A 15,654-nucleotide genomic window follows, 5' to 3' on the forward strand; every position below is an offset into this window, starting at 1 on the left:
TGAAACTGAAACTGAGGTACATATAGAATAAAGGTAATTGAACAGGGAGTCAGGGGAATGAGTTCTAGTCCTAGCTCTATCATTAGTTGACTAGTGAGAGTACCCTTTGGTGCTGTACGGATCTCAGTTTTCTCATGGATCTCTTTTACAATAATACGATATATGGTAACTACAATTTCTTTATCTTGATAGCTTGATCAGCATGAATGTTACCCTTGAGACTTTCCTGATCAAAGTTATCTCTATATCATTAAGTTCAATGCCATTTCTCACACCTACCAAATTTGGTCCATTTTTTTTTTTTTGTTAGAGAGGAAAGGCTAAGCTATTGGAGATATGGACTGCTGAGAAGATCCTTAAAATAAAGGAAGCTATGTATAGCATGCTGAGCCCACACAGCTGGAAGACTGCTCTTCATTAAACAGCCTCCTATTTTTAAGCAGGCTATATTCAACCCTGAATACTACACAAAGTGTATGGATTCTGAATGGCATCTGCTCATTTGTCTCTTTCCATTTGGTTTAGCAATTTTTCAGCTTCCAGTAGCATGTACTCTGAGAACTGCTGGAGCTAAGCTGTTACCCCCACTCTCCTCTGTTGCCTGAAGCTTAGCTACATTGGCTAGAGATAAACATCACACTGAGAAGGTGATCTCAAGATTTTTTGCTTTATCCTTGAGGATGTTATTAGCCATTTAAAGCATTGTTTAAGAGAATCACCAGAATAAAAGTGTTGTAGGGGAACAACACTGGACATAGAGACAGAAAACCTACATGTGAGGTCTGATTCTGCCTCATTTGTGTGTGACCTTGTGCAAGTCACCTCTCCAGGGCTAAAAAAAGGAGTCTAGCCATCAGGAGGAGATGCTCCCTTGGCTCTTTTCCCCAATTTGTTCACCTTGTGTTTGAGATGACAAGGCATTAGAGTGTTTAAAAAAGGAACATGAAGGTGGAAAATGGAAACCATGAATGGCTAAGTCATTACAAAACCCCACTAGAAACCACGAAAAAAATTAAAATTCCATGGGTTAAACAATAGCTGACAATTTATTGTACTTTACAATTTACAGAAGGCTTTGTCATACATCTTATTCTATCTTCAAAAGAAATCCATGAGTTAGGCAGTAAAAATATTTTAGCTTCATTTTACAGATGAATGAATGAATCAAAAAGCATCTAGTATTATGTACTATGAACTGTGCTAAGCTCTGGGAGTACAAATACAACCTCTACTGTCAGGAAACTGAAGCTCAGATAGGTGAGGCAAAATATTCACCAAGTTCTAGGGTAGCTAGTAGCCAAGCCCAGGCCTTCATAGGATATTAAGATTATAGATTTTGAGCTGTAAAGGAATTTAGAAGCTGTTGAATAATTTTAAATATGGGGAAACTGAGGAACAGAGAAATGTTAAATGATTTTCCCAGGGTCACATGGTTAGTAAATTTCTGAGGCAGTGTTTGAGATGAAGTCCAATTTTTTCTTTCCACCATATATGAAATTATCTAGTCGTGAAATTCAGTACTATAATATTGAAGACTAAACCTGTAAGTTCATTAGGAAAGAAAATCTATAACAAAGAGACTTCTTTTACCAAATACTCTTTCTTTGCAACTTAGAGGATGTGACTTGCCCAGGGTCACATAGCCCATATGTGGCATAAGAAAGAATTGAGCCCAGATTTTCCTTATTCCAAGGCAGACTCTTTGTCTGCCATGCCTCACTGCCTTTCAGCTGTAATATTAAACTCTCTGAATGAGATTTGATCCAATGAAAAAGTATGTAAAGTACTTTGCAACCATAAAACACCGTGCAATTGTAAGGTAATATTATTCCTAATAAAGGCTGGATAGCATAAAGTGTTTCTTCATTTGTAAAATCGGGTGGAGAAGGAAACAGCAAACCACTTTAGTATCTTTGCTAAGAAAACTCCAAATGGAGTCATGAAATCAGACATGATAGAAACGACTGATCGACGTCAACAATATAAAATAGTCAGCTAACCATATATTCTTTTGAATGGTCATCTGGCATGTTGATTTTCCATTTGTTTATTCCCCTATCACTTCATACTCTTCCCTTCTTCCTATCACCCTTCTCCCAATCCATTCCCTTTTCCCCTCTCTCACTCCCAGAAAATCTAATTAATATTTGGTGGATTTATCAAATTTTTTTTTTTGCTGAGAATTCCAGATGACTCTTTCATTTTCTATGGTTAGATTTACCACCCCCACCCACCCATGTCCAGACAGTCATTTTAATATTATTCATTTCTGAACCATCTAGTTGGAGGCTTATGTAGGGCTCTTGAGTTCCCTTAGTTCTTTGGGGCATTTAGCTTTTCATTTTCATGTTCACCAAAGATTTAGTTCAGGGAAGGAATGAGAATAAAAGGACCTGAAATCCAAAGCCAAACTCTATTAGATTATCAGAAGCTCTGGTGAAATTTTGCTGGGAGCTGAAAAAGGTGGATTAGAGATTACCTATGCATTTCTATGATTCATATGGCCAGGAAAATGAAGCAAGTTAAAAATGAAATAAAGCCAGATCATTCTTTGATCTGCTCATGATTAGAATGGCATGCTGATATGGTTACCTCTGATTTCAGCCGTTCAATCTCAATCTCCCCATCTTCGATCTGTTGTCTCAGCTGTTTGGCAACTGTTTTCTCTGTTTCCACAATTTGAAGTAAATGGAGATACTTCTGCATTAAAGCTTCATGTTCTGTGGCCAGGTTCCTGTAACTATGCAGAGACATGGGTATTTCAAATATGTCTCCACTTTAAAAAAAAACAAAATAATGCTCCCTACACTCTCCATGACCCTCTCTCTTTCCCCTCAACTAAATGACAATCAATTAGCAGCTGAGAATTTTTAAATACTTTCTTTTGCATCCAGTACTGTCCTATGCACCATGGCAGACACAAACGAATGGCAGAGATTAGAGTAACACATACACGCAAAATTAAGGGACAAAGACAGCATATAATTAAAAGTTAATTTTATTGTGTAAACCCCAGATGCAGGAGACCTGAGAGGTAAGAGATGAGAGCTGGAATAGTCAAAGAAAGCTTCACAGAAGAAATGGGACTTAGGCTGGACCATGATAGATAGAAATTGTACAAGGAATAGAGAGAGGTGATTATAAGGGATGGAAACAGTATAAGCAAAGATATGTAGGGGGGTACTGTTGACCATGGTATGTTCAAAAGCCAGTAATGAAAGTATCCTGAATGAAGGATCCATGTTGGAGAGGTGTGAATAAGGGTAGGTAGGCAGGAAGGAGCTAGATTCTTGAGATTCTTGAATGCCTGATTGATGAAATTAGACACCAAATTATGAGAGGGAATAGACCTTTGAGATTATCTAGTTTAAATGCCTCATTTCAATAAAACAAACATTTGTTAATCTTGTCCTGTGAGTAAGGCACCATTTCTTGATCCTGGGACTATGAAGATAAAAACAATGGAAAAATTCTTACCTTCAAGGAGATTACATTCTACTCGAATTGGATATGAATGGGATATGTAACAAATATACAAATAAGCAAATGAAACATAACTGAAGGAAGGAGACAGCATTAACAACTGTAGGACCAGGGAAAGAGGAGGTACTTCATTTAAGCTTTAAAAGAAAAGAGAAATCTGAGCATTAGAGATGGGGAAGGAGCACATTTCAGTCATAGGGTATGATCTGGGCAAATATACCTAGGTGGGAGATAGAATGTTGAATTTAGAAAGTAACTAATGGTTCACTTTGGCTGTCATATACAGTGTATGAAAGGGGGCAATGTGAAATAAGGCTGGAAAGGTTGGTTACAGTCATTGCAGAGGGCCCTACAAGTAAGGTTAAGAAGTTTATATTTTATCCTAGAGGTAGTAGGGATTTATTGAACAGTTTTGATCAGGTTGAGAGAAGTTTGGACCTTGTACCAAGTATAGTGCCTTACATACAGTATGAAGTTAATGAATATTTTTTAAATTGATGAGACATTCAAATTAAATTATCTCAAAGGTCCATTCCTTCTCTAACAATTTTACATCTAAATTCATCAGTCAGGCATTCAAGGCTCTCAACAATCTAGATCCTTTTTGCATACCCAGTCTTCTTCACAGTTGTCCCCTAATATAGATCTTTCATTCAGCATAGTCTCATTACTATTTTTTGAACTTACCATGGTCATACATACCCTCCTACATATCTTTTCTCATACTGTTTCCTCTTATTAAAGGAAAAAGATTATTTTGGTGACTTTTGGAGGATGGATGGTAGAGGAAAGAATTCCTGAATTCCAGCCTTCTGCATAAAGGACAGAATATTTTCCCCAGAAGTGTTAATGCAGAATCTAGAGTTCTAGCAAGAGAAAGAGGAGTTTCTAGGTAGGTCTAGCCTTGAGAATACTTGATAATGACCCCAACAGAATTCAGGAGTTCTGGGATACAATCTTCTTGAGAACAAAGGGGAATTACTGGACAGCTGAAGAAAGAAGATTATCATGTATGTGTCCCCCAGACCTGGGAGAGGCTAAAGCTACTACATAGAGGAGTAAATACTTAGACTTTGCATTCCACTATTTTTCTGAGTTAATTAGATGTTGCAGATCTGATGGGGAAGAGATTTCTTTTGTAGCAACCCCAAATACTTTTCCTTCCAAATGGGGACAGGGGAGTCCAAATCTTCAAGGTAGTACCAAAGCTGGATGCTTATGTGGTTTCCTAGGGATGAAAGTGGAGTATGATTGAAATATTAAAGCAACTCCAGATTCATTTTCCCTCTCAGGAGATTCCAATCACAGGGTAGTGCTATGAATCTGTGGTACTCTAGGGATCTGGAGAAAGGAGGGATTCTCCAGAGGTAGTCAGTGGTACAATGGAGTCAGGAAGACCTGAGTTGAAATCTAGCCTCAGCTATTTACTAGGTGTGTGACCCTGGGCAAATCACTTAACCTCAGTTTTCTCTTGTGTAAAATGGGATTAGTAATTGCTCCTACTCTTCTGGGTTGGTATTAGGATCAAATGAGATAATATTTGTAAAAGTGCTTAGGATAGTGCTTGATACATAGCAAGGGCTACTTTAATGCTTATCCGTTTTCCCAGAGAGTCATACTGCAGTCATATTGCAGAAGTGAACTATATTGATTGTTTATTGGGAACTGAGTCCTCTTTGTGATTTTTGTACTTTCCGTGTTGAGAAATAAAATTTATCCTCTTTTCAATTAATGCATTATTACCTTAAGTGTTCCAAAGGAAGTAGGGATCCTTTTAGCCACAAATGTGGAGACTTCAATATGAACGATAGTCAAAACTATATATTGTGATTTCCTCAGTGGCAGTTCTGGGTGAGGATCACATGAGGAAAGTTGTTTAGGGAGACTATCCTCAAAATCAGATTCAGTTCACGTACATCCAAATCTTGAGAAGCTGCGCTGTATAGGTTATACATTTTTACTTGTAAAGGAATCACAATATAGCGGAAAGCTCACTGGCCCAAGGGTGAGGAAGCATGGGTTCTAATCCCAGCTCTTCCAACAACTAACTGTATGTAGCCCTAGACAAGCGATCTAACTACTTTGGATGTCAGCTTCCTTACCTGAAAAATGAGAGGACTGGACTAACTGATCTCTAAGGCCCCTTCCATCTCTGAAGTTTTATTATCCTAATGGCACATATGCTAATTGTTTCAAAATCTTAAAAGGATAGCATCTTTTCTGAAAGCATATTTTTTTCTTGGTGAAAAAAATTAGTGCCTGAGCACACACACATACACACACACACACACACACACACACACATATATGTGGATGAATTCTTTCCTGCTGTAAATAAACTTTAAAAGGCAAACAGCATCTGCTCAGAGCAGGAAATAACAATTAGGAAATTCATGTCTTTTCTTTCTATTTATTTGTAATTTTCAATGCTAATAGCTAATTGCTTTAGATGATGCTTTAAGCCTTGACCAAAGGTGTTACATACGAGAAACCACAGTCTGGGCTTAGCTTCCTGGTGTGAAATTCAAATGTAGTTTTATTTCATTTATTAATGACCACTAATGGGCTATAATGAAGGCATAGCTTATTAGCTAAACAAATAAACGATTAACTTGAATTGTAACCCGAATTAACTTGATCATTGTTCTTCCTTGCTGTTCAGACAGAAGTGTATTTCACTGCTAAAAAGCTATCATCCAGTAAGAAAAACAATCACCCAGTTCAGGCTTTTTGGTCACAAAATCCTAGAGTGGGAATAATTTCCTTGCCTGTAGAGAGGTCATTGAGAGCAATCCTTCCCCAAAGCACGAATACCTTCTCCAACATTAGTGACACAGAAATCATGCAGCCTCTGTTTAAATAGCCCCAATTACAGGGAACTCACCATCTCGTGCAGAAATTGGTAGTATCCTTTCACTTTGTATTTATTTCGTAAATAACTTGTATTTGCTTGTGTGTGAACTTGTATCTCTCCAGTACCATGAGTACTGTTTGAGGTCAGAGTCTATCTTACTTTTGGATTTATTCAAAATCCAGTCTGTAACAGTGATGAGTACATAGGTAACACAGGAAAACAGAAAAACAAAAAAACCCTCTGGCTATGGAGTCAGAGGACCAGGGTTCACATCTGTTGATACTGTATATAACCTGTAGAAAAGTCACTAAACCTTCTTGGGACTCAGTTTCCTCATCTGTAAAATGAGGGATTAGATTAGACGATCTCTAAAGTTTCTTTTGGCTCTAGTTCTAAGAGCCTAGGAGCTTAATAAATAAATACTTGCTGTTTGCTTCCATTTTCAGCTGTAATTTGTAAGAAGCCATTATACTGAACCAAACTTTCCATTCTTCTGATTTTCAAATATTACTTCAGTTTTTCTTCCCTTTTGGGTCACATAGAATAAATTGAATTCTTATTTCATAGGATGCCCTTCAAATAGTCAAAAGATACCCATAAAGTCCCAAACATTTTCTTCTCCAGCTAAATATCCCCAGTTCCTTCAATGATTTTTTCTACAACAAGGTTTTAGGCACTTTTACTGTCCTGGTCTTCCTTTGAAGGTTCCGCTTGTTAATTCCCTTTTTAAGGTGTGCTGCCCACACATGAGCAATACTGGGAATCTCATAGATGATCTCAGAGGCATTTCCACATAGAGACTTAGTCTCCCCAATAAATACTGAAAATGCTTGATGAAGGACCACATGGGTACCAGATTTTTGTGTTCTTTTCAGTGTCTAGGCAGACCACCAGTGCTCTGTCTCTATTATTGTCATTAGCCTCATGGAAATAGGCTTTTACACATGCTGACCCTACCATTTAATGATTGGTTAGTTCATTCTCGAATGTCATGCTTTCTTAGCTCAGGTGTAACTAAGCAAGATATTCCTTGTACGTTCTTGTCTTGTGACCTCTTGAAAAAGGAGGGGGTGGTCTGTGAGGGTGCCCTAGGGTTAGATCTGGAGATGGGTAGAAAGAAGGGAGGAAATGTGGGAATGGGAAGAATGAGATCTTAAGAGCTGGGTTCAAGTCCAGGCTCTACCAACAACTAGCTTGGACGAAGTCATTTATTACCTCTCTGGGACATAATTTCCTTGCATGTAAAATGAAGGAGTTGGACCAGATGAATTATTTCTGAGGTCCCTTACAGATTCAACAAATTATTTTTCTATAACTTTGGCACCTAGAGATGCCATAGCCTCCCCTTTTTTTACTTTCTGTGGCACTTGAGAGACTACTTAGCTGATGAAGGTAGCAGAGAAAGACTCAGCAGGACTGAGAGTGGATTGCTAATGAATTTTGCACCTCATTTTGCATGTAAGCCTACCATTATTAATTTGAAGGCATCAATCAGAAATTATTTATCCTATGTATTTGTTGATTTATTTGGATGAAGATCTTACTTCTCAATATAATTAATTTTCGTTATGATTTTGTTTTGTTTCTTTAGATAGCTTTTGGTCCCTGGGAATTCAAAGGGGAAAACATTGAAACTCTAAGGCTGTATTTCCTTTTGGTAAAGAAGTGGGGGTGGGGGCGCTATAGGAATGGAATATGGTATACACAGTCAAATGCAATCAGTTGTTTTTATTGAACTGCTTTTTTTGTTACAGGAGTGACTTCAAACTGGGAAATTTTATTGGAAAATAGCTGTTCTGTAGAAAAAAGAGATGTCAGTATAATTTAAAAAAAAAAAAAAGAATTCTAAAGCTGAATAATATGTATAGAGCTATTCCTGGGCATGGATTCATAGCTATAAATTAAGAGGACCCAAGAGTCAGTTTGCAAATGTGTTGCTCAAGGCTCCAGGACATGAGAGCTACCGATAGTGGTTTTATGGCTTCTGTATTGATTTGGGATTTGAGTTTTTCATTACACTTGGGAGCTACTTTTACGGTACAAACAACCCCTTCTTTCTTTTCTTTTCCATGCACATAATAATTATCTTCGTTCCAGATATCTTATGGGGGCTCTTCCATTTCTCTTCCCACTGGCACCCTTCCCACTGCCTTTGGCCTGGTGAATGGTATACTCTTAGTCAAGAGCCAGGAGGCCTGAATTCTAGTTCCAATTCTGTTATTTTGGCAAAACAATTGGACTCTTGATTTCCTCCTGTGTAAAAAGAAGGTATTGGACTCTAAATTTCTAAGGTCCTTTTTCAGGGATTTGTACATAGTAGGTGCTTAATAAACTTGGAATTGAATTCCAGCTCTAAATCCTAAAGTCCTACAGACTTTAGGGAAGTCCTTTCTGTTTCTAACAAGGAATCATAGAACTGAGGAGTCCCCAGAATCCCTCATTTTAGAGATGAAGAAACAGGACAAGGGAGGTGGACTAATTTGCCCTACATCACGTTATCATTTATTTTGACATCATATATTATTCATTTGTACATTCAACAATCACACATAAAACATCTCTTATCTCTGTCCTATGTGTTCCCTCCTCATCCTACCCCTTTTGAAATACCCAATTGACTTTGAGATTCAGCTCAAGAGTTAACTTTGCATGGTCTCCCAAGTGGTTAGCCATTGCCATTCTCCTCTCCTCTCCAGATTACCTGGTATCTGCTTTGAATGTGCTTTGTATATAACTATACATGGGCACTCCTCTGTTTGAAGGTTAGCTCCTTGAGGGTAGAGACTGTTCCTTTGCTTATCTAGCATTTACATAGTTCTTTAAGATTTTCAAAGTGCTTTACAAATATTATCTCATTTGGTCCTCATAGCAACCCTGGGAGATAAGGGAACGGAGCCAGGCAGTGGTTAAGTGAGTCATCTAGAATCACATAGGTAATAAGGGCCCTTGGCTAGATTTGAACTCAGAATTTGAGATGTTTTGCTTTTGTCTTTGTATCCCTAGTGTCTAGTACATGGCCAGATCTTAATAAATTATTACTGATCTATTACTCTATTAAATATCTACTATGTGCAAAGTGCTACTTAGGTATTGGAGGTATAAAGACAAAATAAAACATAGCCCCTCCCTTCAAGGACTTTATAGTCTACTGGGTCATATGAGGCTGAGGTGAATCTGTGAGGTCTTCCTTTGGTTTTGTAGGAAGCTAGCCACTTCCAAAAAGGATAACTGTGTGGTAAGTAATCCACCCTTTCAGTCTTTCGGTAAATGATTCTCTCCAGAGTATCCTCAATGACCTTCTGGGGGCATTATGGAAATTCTGTCAATTTCACAACTTAGTAAACAGAATTCATCTTTATTCTTTTCATCTAGGAAGGCCCAAACCCTACATAATAAATTCCATGGGACATCCAAATAATTTTCATCCAGATTCCCAGATGGCAGGTGCTGACCAGAAAAGTGGAGCTAGGCTTCTACTTCATCCACCAAAATATCACAGCCTAACCAGCACAGTGTATCTTGTCATCATCAATCTTGCCTACCACCCTCATGATGAACAGTGATGCCTTGCCCCCTACTCTAGACCTCCAGAGACTTTGCTTCCTATCCCTGCACCCCTCCTCCCCCTTAATCCATTCAGTTTGATTTTTTTCCCTTGGAAAAAATTCTCTGCCTGGGATTACAGGGAATGACAAAGCTTTACCTCAGCCCTCTATATCGGACTGGTCTCAGACTCCTCCGGATTATCCAGCCAACCACCAGGAGGGTATCAGGGCATGCCTGGTTGGTGTTGGGCTCTTAATGTCTACCATCTTGCACAGAAACTATCTTCCCCTACCTCCTCTTTTCTTTCTCTTAATAATCACATCAACATAACCACTAGAAGCAGTCAGGCAATGAAGTAGATAGAGCACTGGACATCCACTTCACTTATTTATTAGCTGTGTGACCTGGGACAAATCATAACCTCTGCACGCCTCAATCTCTTCATCTGCCAAATGGGGATAATAATGGGATCTACCTTTCAGCGTTGCTGCGAAGATTAAATAATTGTAAAGCATTTCACAAACTTTAAAGCCTTATGTAAATACTAGTTATCATCATCATCATCATATTTAAAAAAGGCTGGGACAGTCTGCTGGCTTATGTTCCACTTACGATTCCTGTGACTGCTTAAGCCAAAGTTCCCTTCCCTGGCCACCTCTCCAAACCCTTTCTATTCCCATTTCTCTGATGGCATGATCTTCTTTGGCAATGAAGGATGAACACACACACATTCCCATAGCAGAGTGTAAATTCCTTCAGGACAGGGACTGTATTTGTGTCCCATTCTGCCCAGACTAACTGCTTGGTGATTGATTCATTGAGAGGTTCTCTGGAGAACTGGCAAGTGAAAGGCAGTCTTTTGAATCTAGGAGAGAAAGCCTTATTTCTTGTCCCTTTTGACAATCCTCCTGGCCTATTCTAATCCTCAGTTCCTGAATCTTTTAAAGATGCAGCTTTGTTCTGGCAGAGAGCTTAGGAATTTAGGTAAGTCTTGGTTGGTGTGTTGGAGGTGGGGAAGGGAGTTGAAGGGTCATTGCCATTTGATGACAGGACAAAAGAATTCTAGTTTTCCTTAGAATTTAATTAAAAAAATGCACATTTCTACCACTTTAAAGGTAAGGTTTTTTTGAGGCAAGGCACCAAAGAAAGCATTTATTTTTCCAGATGCTTTATAGTAGAGAATTAGTTACAATCAGAGAAGCAAAGCATGATCTCTGTGGGCAAATACAACTTTGTTAAAAGAAAGGCTTCTTTATAATGGAATTGCCTACATATGGCATCTTTAGGGGACAAACAGGGCAAAGGAATCCCAATGTATATTACTCCCCAAAGGATGAGAACTCTTATTCTAAATATTGCATTTGAACTTTTTGTTCCCTCTTCCTCCGTAGTATGTCACCATTTATAATGTACTTATTAGATCATCAGTCTTGAGTGTAATAAAATTCCTTTGCTAAAGGCATGAGAATTTATGAAGGAAGAGACTGTATGTGGGTTGGCAATTAATCACAGGCAGAGAGAACTCAGGAGTTGTCTCATGTAGGGATTCCTCAGCATTGGACACTCATGTCTTCTAGCCTGGTCCTTTCTTCCTGACTATCTGAAAAGCCTCTAGCCTCTTCTCTCATTACCCCTCTGTGTGTTTTCCTCTCTGGAGTTTTCTATAAGCAACATAGGCCATTGAGAAATGAGGCCCCTTGTTTCTATTTTCTTCAATTCTTGTCATGACTAGGCAAAAGTCACCAATGCCTTATTCTCTTGAGTTTTCTTTTTAAAATTTTATTTATTTTCTTTTAAATTTATTTATTTTCTTTTTCATTTATAGAACAAAATGATCAGTTCCATAACATACTATAATAAAAAGAGATGATTGTTCATGGAACTGCATATCTATTATGTACAACTTTCTATTCCTTTTAAATGTATAATAAAGTTATCATGTAAGTTTCTTTTTTTCCCCTCCCTGGCCCTAGAGATACTACTATTAGACACAAATATGTATGTATGCAAAATCATTCTATACATACTTCCATTTGTCAGTTCTTTCTCTGGATGCAGATAGCATCATCCTTCCTATGTCCTTTGTAGTTAATTTGGGTGTTTATAATAGTCAAAATAACTTATTGGTTCAAAGCTGTTCTTAAAACAATGCACTCTCACTGCACACAATGTTCCCTTGGTTCTGTTTATTTTGCTCTTCATTATTTTGTGCAAGTCTATCCATGTTTTTCTAAGATCATGGAGCTCATCATTTCTTATAGCAGACTAGTATTTCCCTGGGATTTCCAGTGGGCTCTCTAGCCTGGTAAAGACTACTGGAATTAGTTCGAGAAGACTTGAATTCTTATTCTGCCTGCCATTTAACTGGTTGCATTACGTTGGACTCCCTGAGTATCTTTCTTAGTCTGTAAAAAGGGAATAAAATCCTTATAATCAATAAATCAATTAAATAAATCAAATCAATCAATTGAACAACTGACACAAACTTATTAAGCACCTACTATGTGCCAGGGACCTTGCCACAAAGATCAAATGAGAAAAATGCCATGAAACTCTGTAATCCATAAAAAGGATTGTGTAAACATTAACCAGTACCTTAAAATAACCTATTTTTCAATAACCTTTCATTTGGAGGGTACCTGGAGATTATCTAATCTAAGTCCTCATTTTAAAGTGGGAAAAACTGAGGCACAATGGTGACTTACTATTCTCTGACGTTATTGTCAGGCATGGGGTTGGAACCCATCTCCTTTGGCCCCAGAGGTCAAATCCAAAGCTGCATGGGTAGCATGTTTCAGAAGTGAGCTTTGAACCCAGATCTTCTGAAAGAAGCTTCCATTACCTCAAGCCTGGACTACTGCAATAGTTTGTTGGTTGGTCTCCTTTCTTAAGTCTCTCCCCATTCCAATCCATTCTCTCAAATTAATCTTCCTAAAGTACAGTTATGTCACTTCCCTACTTGATACATTCCAGGGATTCCTTAGCATCTCTAGGTTCAAATATAAAAATCCTCTTTTGGGCATCCAAACTGGTTCCTTCCTATCTCTATCTTGCCTTCCAATGATACTAATCTCCTTGGTGTTCCTCGAACAAGACCTTCTATCTCTAGATTGGGCATTTCTCTTGCTGTCTAAAATCACTGACATTAGGAAATCCAAGAAAGTCAGAATGCATTGGAAATTTCCTTCAGAGACAGGAAAGGATCAGGCGGAGGGAGAAAGTGACCAGAGAGAACTCCCTTAAAAAGTGGAATGGAAAAGAGATGTTCAAAAGGATGCCTTATTTCTTTGTACTTATAGTCTTAGCATCCTTCCACCACCCCAAGCCTTCTCTCCTACTGGCTGTAGCACAGTTGTCTAGGAGGAGGAGCAGTACCCACAAAAAGTACCCCTAGTGTTCTCTTCAGAATAGTGACAGTAATAATGATGATGATCATAGCTAGCATTTATATAATGCCTTAAGGTTCATAAGGTATTTTACATATACTATCTCATTTAATCCTTGCAGGTATCCTGTGAGGTAGGTGCTATTAATAATTTCCATTTTACAGTGAAGAAACTGAAAGCTAATTGACTGGCCCAGTGTCACATAGCTACTAAGTCCTATAAGTACCTTTATTCAGTTTTGAACTTAGAGCTTCCTGATTTCAAGTTCAGGCCTCTATGTCACCTATGAGGAGTGGGATTGGGATGGAAAGGGAGGGAAGGACACAATACAGGATATTTTAAATCTTACTTATAAGTGCACATGGTTTGAACACTTCCCAGGTCAGGTAGGTATTTGTCTTGGGATAATTCAAGTCAGAGATGTTACAGTGAAATCTCAAAGTAGATGTCTTCACTATCTACCCCTGATGGCAATGCTCGTTCTAAAACTACGGAGCCCAAGTACATACTGGAGACTAAGGGGAAGTTCTAGAGTATATAAAGGAAACTTTTAGTTCACCTAATATTCTAGAATGGAATATATTCAAAGATGGTCCTAGTCACTTCAAAAGCTCTTGAAATAACTGTTGGTAGAATTATTTACAGTGCCAGAAAAGAATGCAATGCATCTGCACTGGGCCACAAATGCTTTGTGGACCCTAGGATCCCCCAGTCGTTTCCATCTCTTAAGCGTCCAACATATTGTAGCTGTATCTAAAATCGTGCCATGGTAGAGTTGGAAGCCATTTTGGTGGTTATCTAGGTCAATCCCTTTGTTTACAGACAAAGAAACGGAGACCCAGGGGGGCAAATACAGTTTGTTAATGGAAGATCTGGGACTATAACCTAATCTGAAATTCTAGGCCAAGGTTCTTCCTTGACACCATCATAATAAAGCAGCCAGTCTCACTTTACTTCTCCCCATGGCTTAGAAATCCCAAACTCATAGGCAAGGTGACCTCTACTGAACAACTCATTTATATGGCGGGGGTGTGGGATGTGGGGGAGATGTGGGTCCAGATACTTAATTTTATTATTCTGAGGAACTCTCAATGTGGAAATCTCTTCCACCTGATGCAGAACTCCTCTTTAACTTTGAGTCTTAAATAGTCACTAAAGTATGAAAACGTTATAATTTGTGGTTATACACCAGTGTGTGGTCAGAGGGAGGGTTTTTCTGCCACAATCATGCCTTCTGCCCGCTACACCATCTTCTTTCTCTGAATAGCCCGATAAGGACAAGAAAACAGTTTCATGTTGATGAACAGTAACAGTTCAAGTATCGCTGGATAGAAAGAAGTATTCCACACTCATTGGCTTACTTACCTTGCATGAGTTATCGCGGCTAGCCATTCATCACAGTCTTTAGCATCTTCTGTTCTCAACTCTAGGGCTTTCTGATTCTCATGGTTGAAGTTAACAGTGAAATAGTGCTGTTGAAATGAAATAAAAAAAATCTTATGATTACCTGGTTACCCTCATGAGTAGCATTTGTATTTATGTATCAATTTAGCTATTTCTAAAGAGCTCACTGCCACATTAGCTAAGCCCCCATCCATTATGTATGATTGTCTGAATTCTGTTTTATTTATCAGTTTAAAACTCTTGCTGGGGACTTGTTTTGTAAAATGTAATGGAACTGATGCTTAGGACACATTGTGAGAGGGAAAGAGAGCCCACAAAGCCACACTTACCAACAAATTGCAAACAAGCAGGTTGGGAATGCTGTCAAATGTTTCAAAAGGAATATAATGGTAGAAACAAAGGAAGGAGCTATAGTGGGGAAGATTCCATTTTGGAAATTTGAGTTAATTATAAACTAGCTTCTCCTTATTGTCTGTATCTTCATCAGAGAGTGTTTGTTCGTTCCCTTGCCTTGCCATGTGAGGCACTTTGCAGAGGAATAGAAGGGCCCTTACTCCTCCACTCCAGGAGTTCTCTTGTCTCTAAGATAAAACACACACTCCTCAACTTGGCATTTAAAGCTCTCCACAGTCTGGCTCCACACAGCCTTTGTAAATCCTACTTTCCTGCCATATTGGCTTATATAGCATTTACCAAGCTTGGCATTTATCTACTACCTCCATGCTTTTGCACACGTGACAATGCCACAGTGTCATTCTGCATGCCTGGAAGGCACTCCATTTTTGCATCTGCTGCTCTTATTTGTTTCAACCTCAAGGAACAAAGATACCTGTGCTAGGATAAGCTCATTACTTCTAAACTCACCAACATACTGCCAACTCAAGCCTTGATTGACACCACCTCCCTCGGCTTCCTTTCTTCTGTGATTGGAGGGAGGAGTACCACGCTCCCCCCAGTGCCTTTCTTTATAGAGGGCAGAAA

At 38.6% G+C, this 15,654-nt stretch overlaps 1 protein-coding gene across 1 annotated transcript in view; it reads right to left on the reverse strand.

The window, feature by feature from the left end:
• Positions 1–15,654, reverse strand: part of RASGRF1 (Ras protein specific guanine nucleotide releasing factor 1) — a 203,789-nt gene that overhangs the window by 123,596 nt on the left and 64,539 nt on the right. Inside the window, exons 2-3 of the mRNA XM_072638744.1 lie at positions 14,635–14,741; positions 2,593–2,740 (exon numbers count right to left, since the gene is read on the reverse strand). Of these exons, the coding sequence (XP_072494845.1) occupies positions 2,593–2,740; positions 14,635–14,741 (255 nt within the window). The remainder of the gene's footprint in view (positions 1–2,592; positions 2,741–14,634; positions 14,742–15,654) is intronic.

The sequence above is a fragment of the Notamacropus eugenii genome, chromosome 1, assembly GCF_028372415.1.
Source record: "Notamacropus eugenii isolate mMacEug1 chromosome 1, mMacEug1.pri_v2, whole genome shotgun sequence".
NCBI lineage: Eukaryota > Metazoa > Chordata > Mammalia > Diprotodontia > Macropodidae > Notamacropus > Notamacropus eugenii.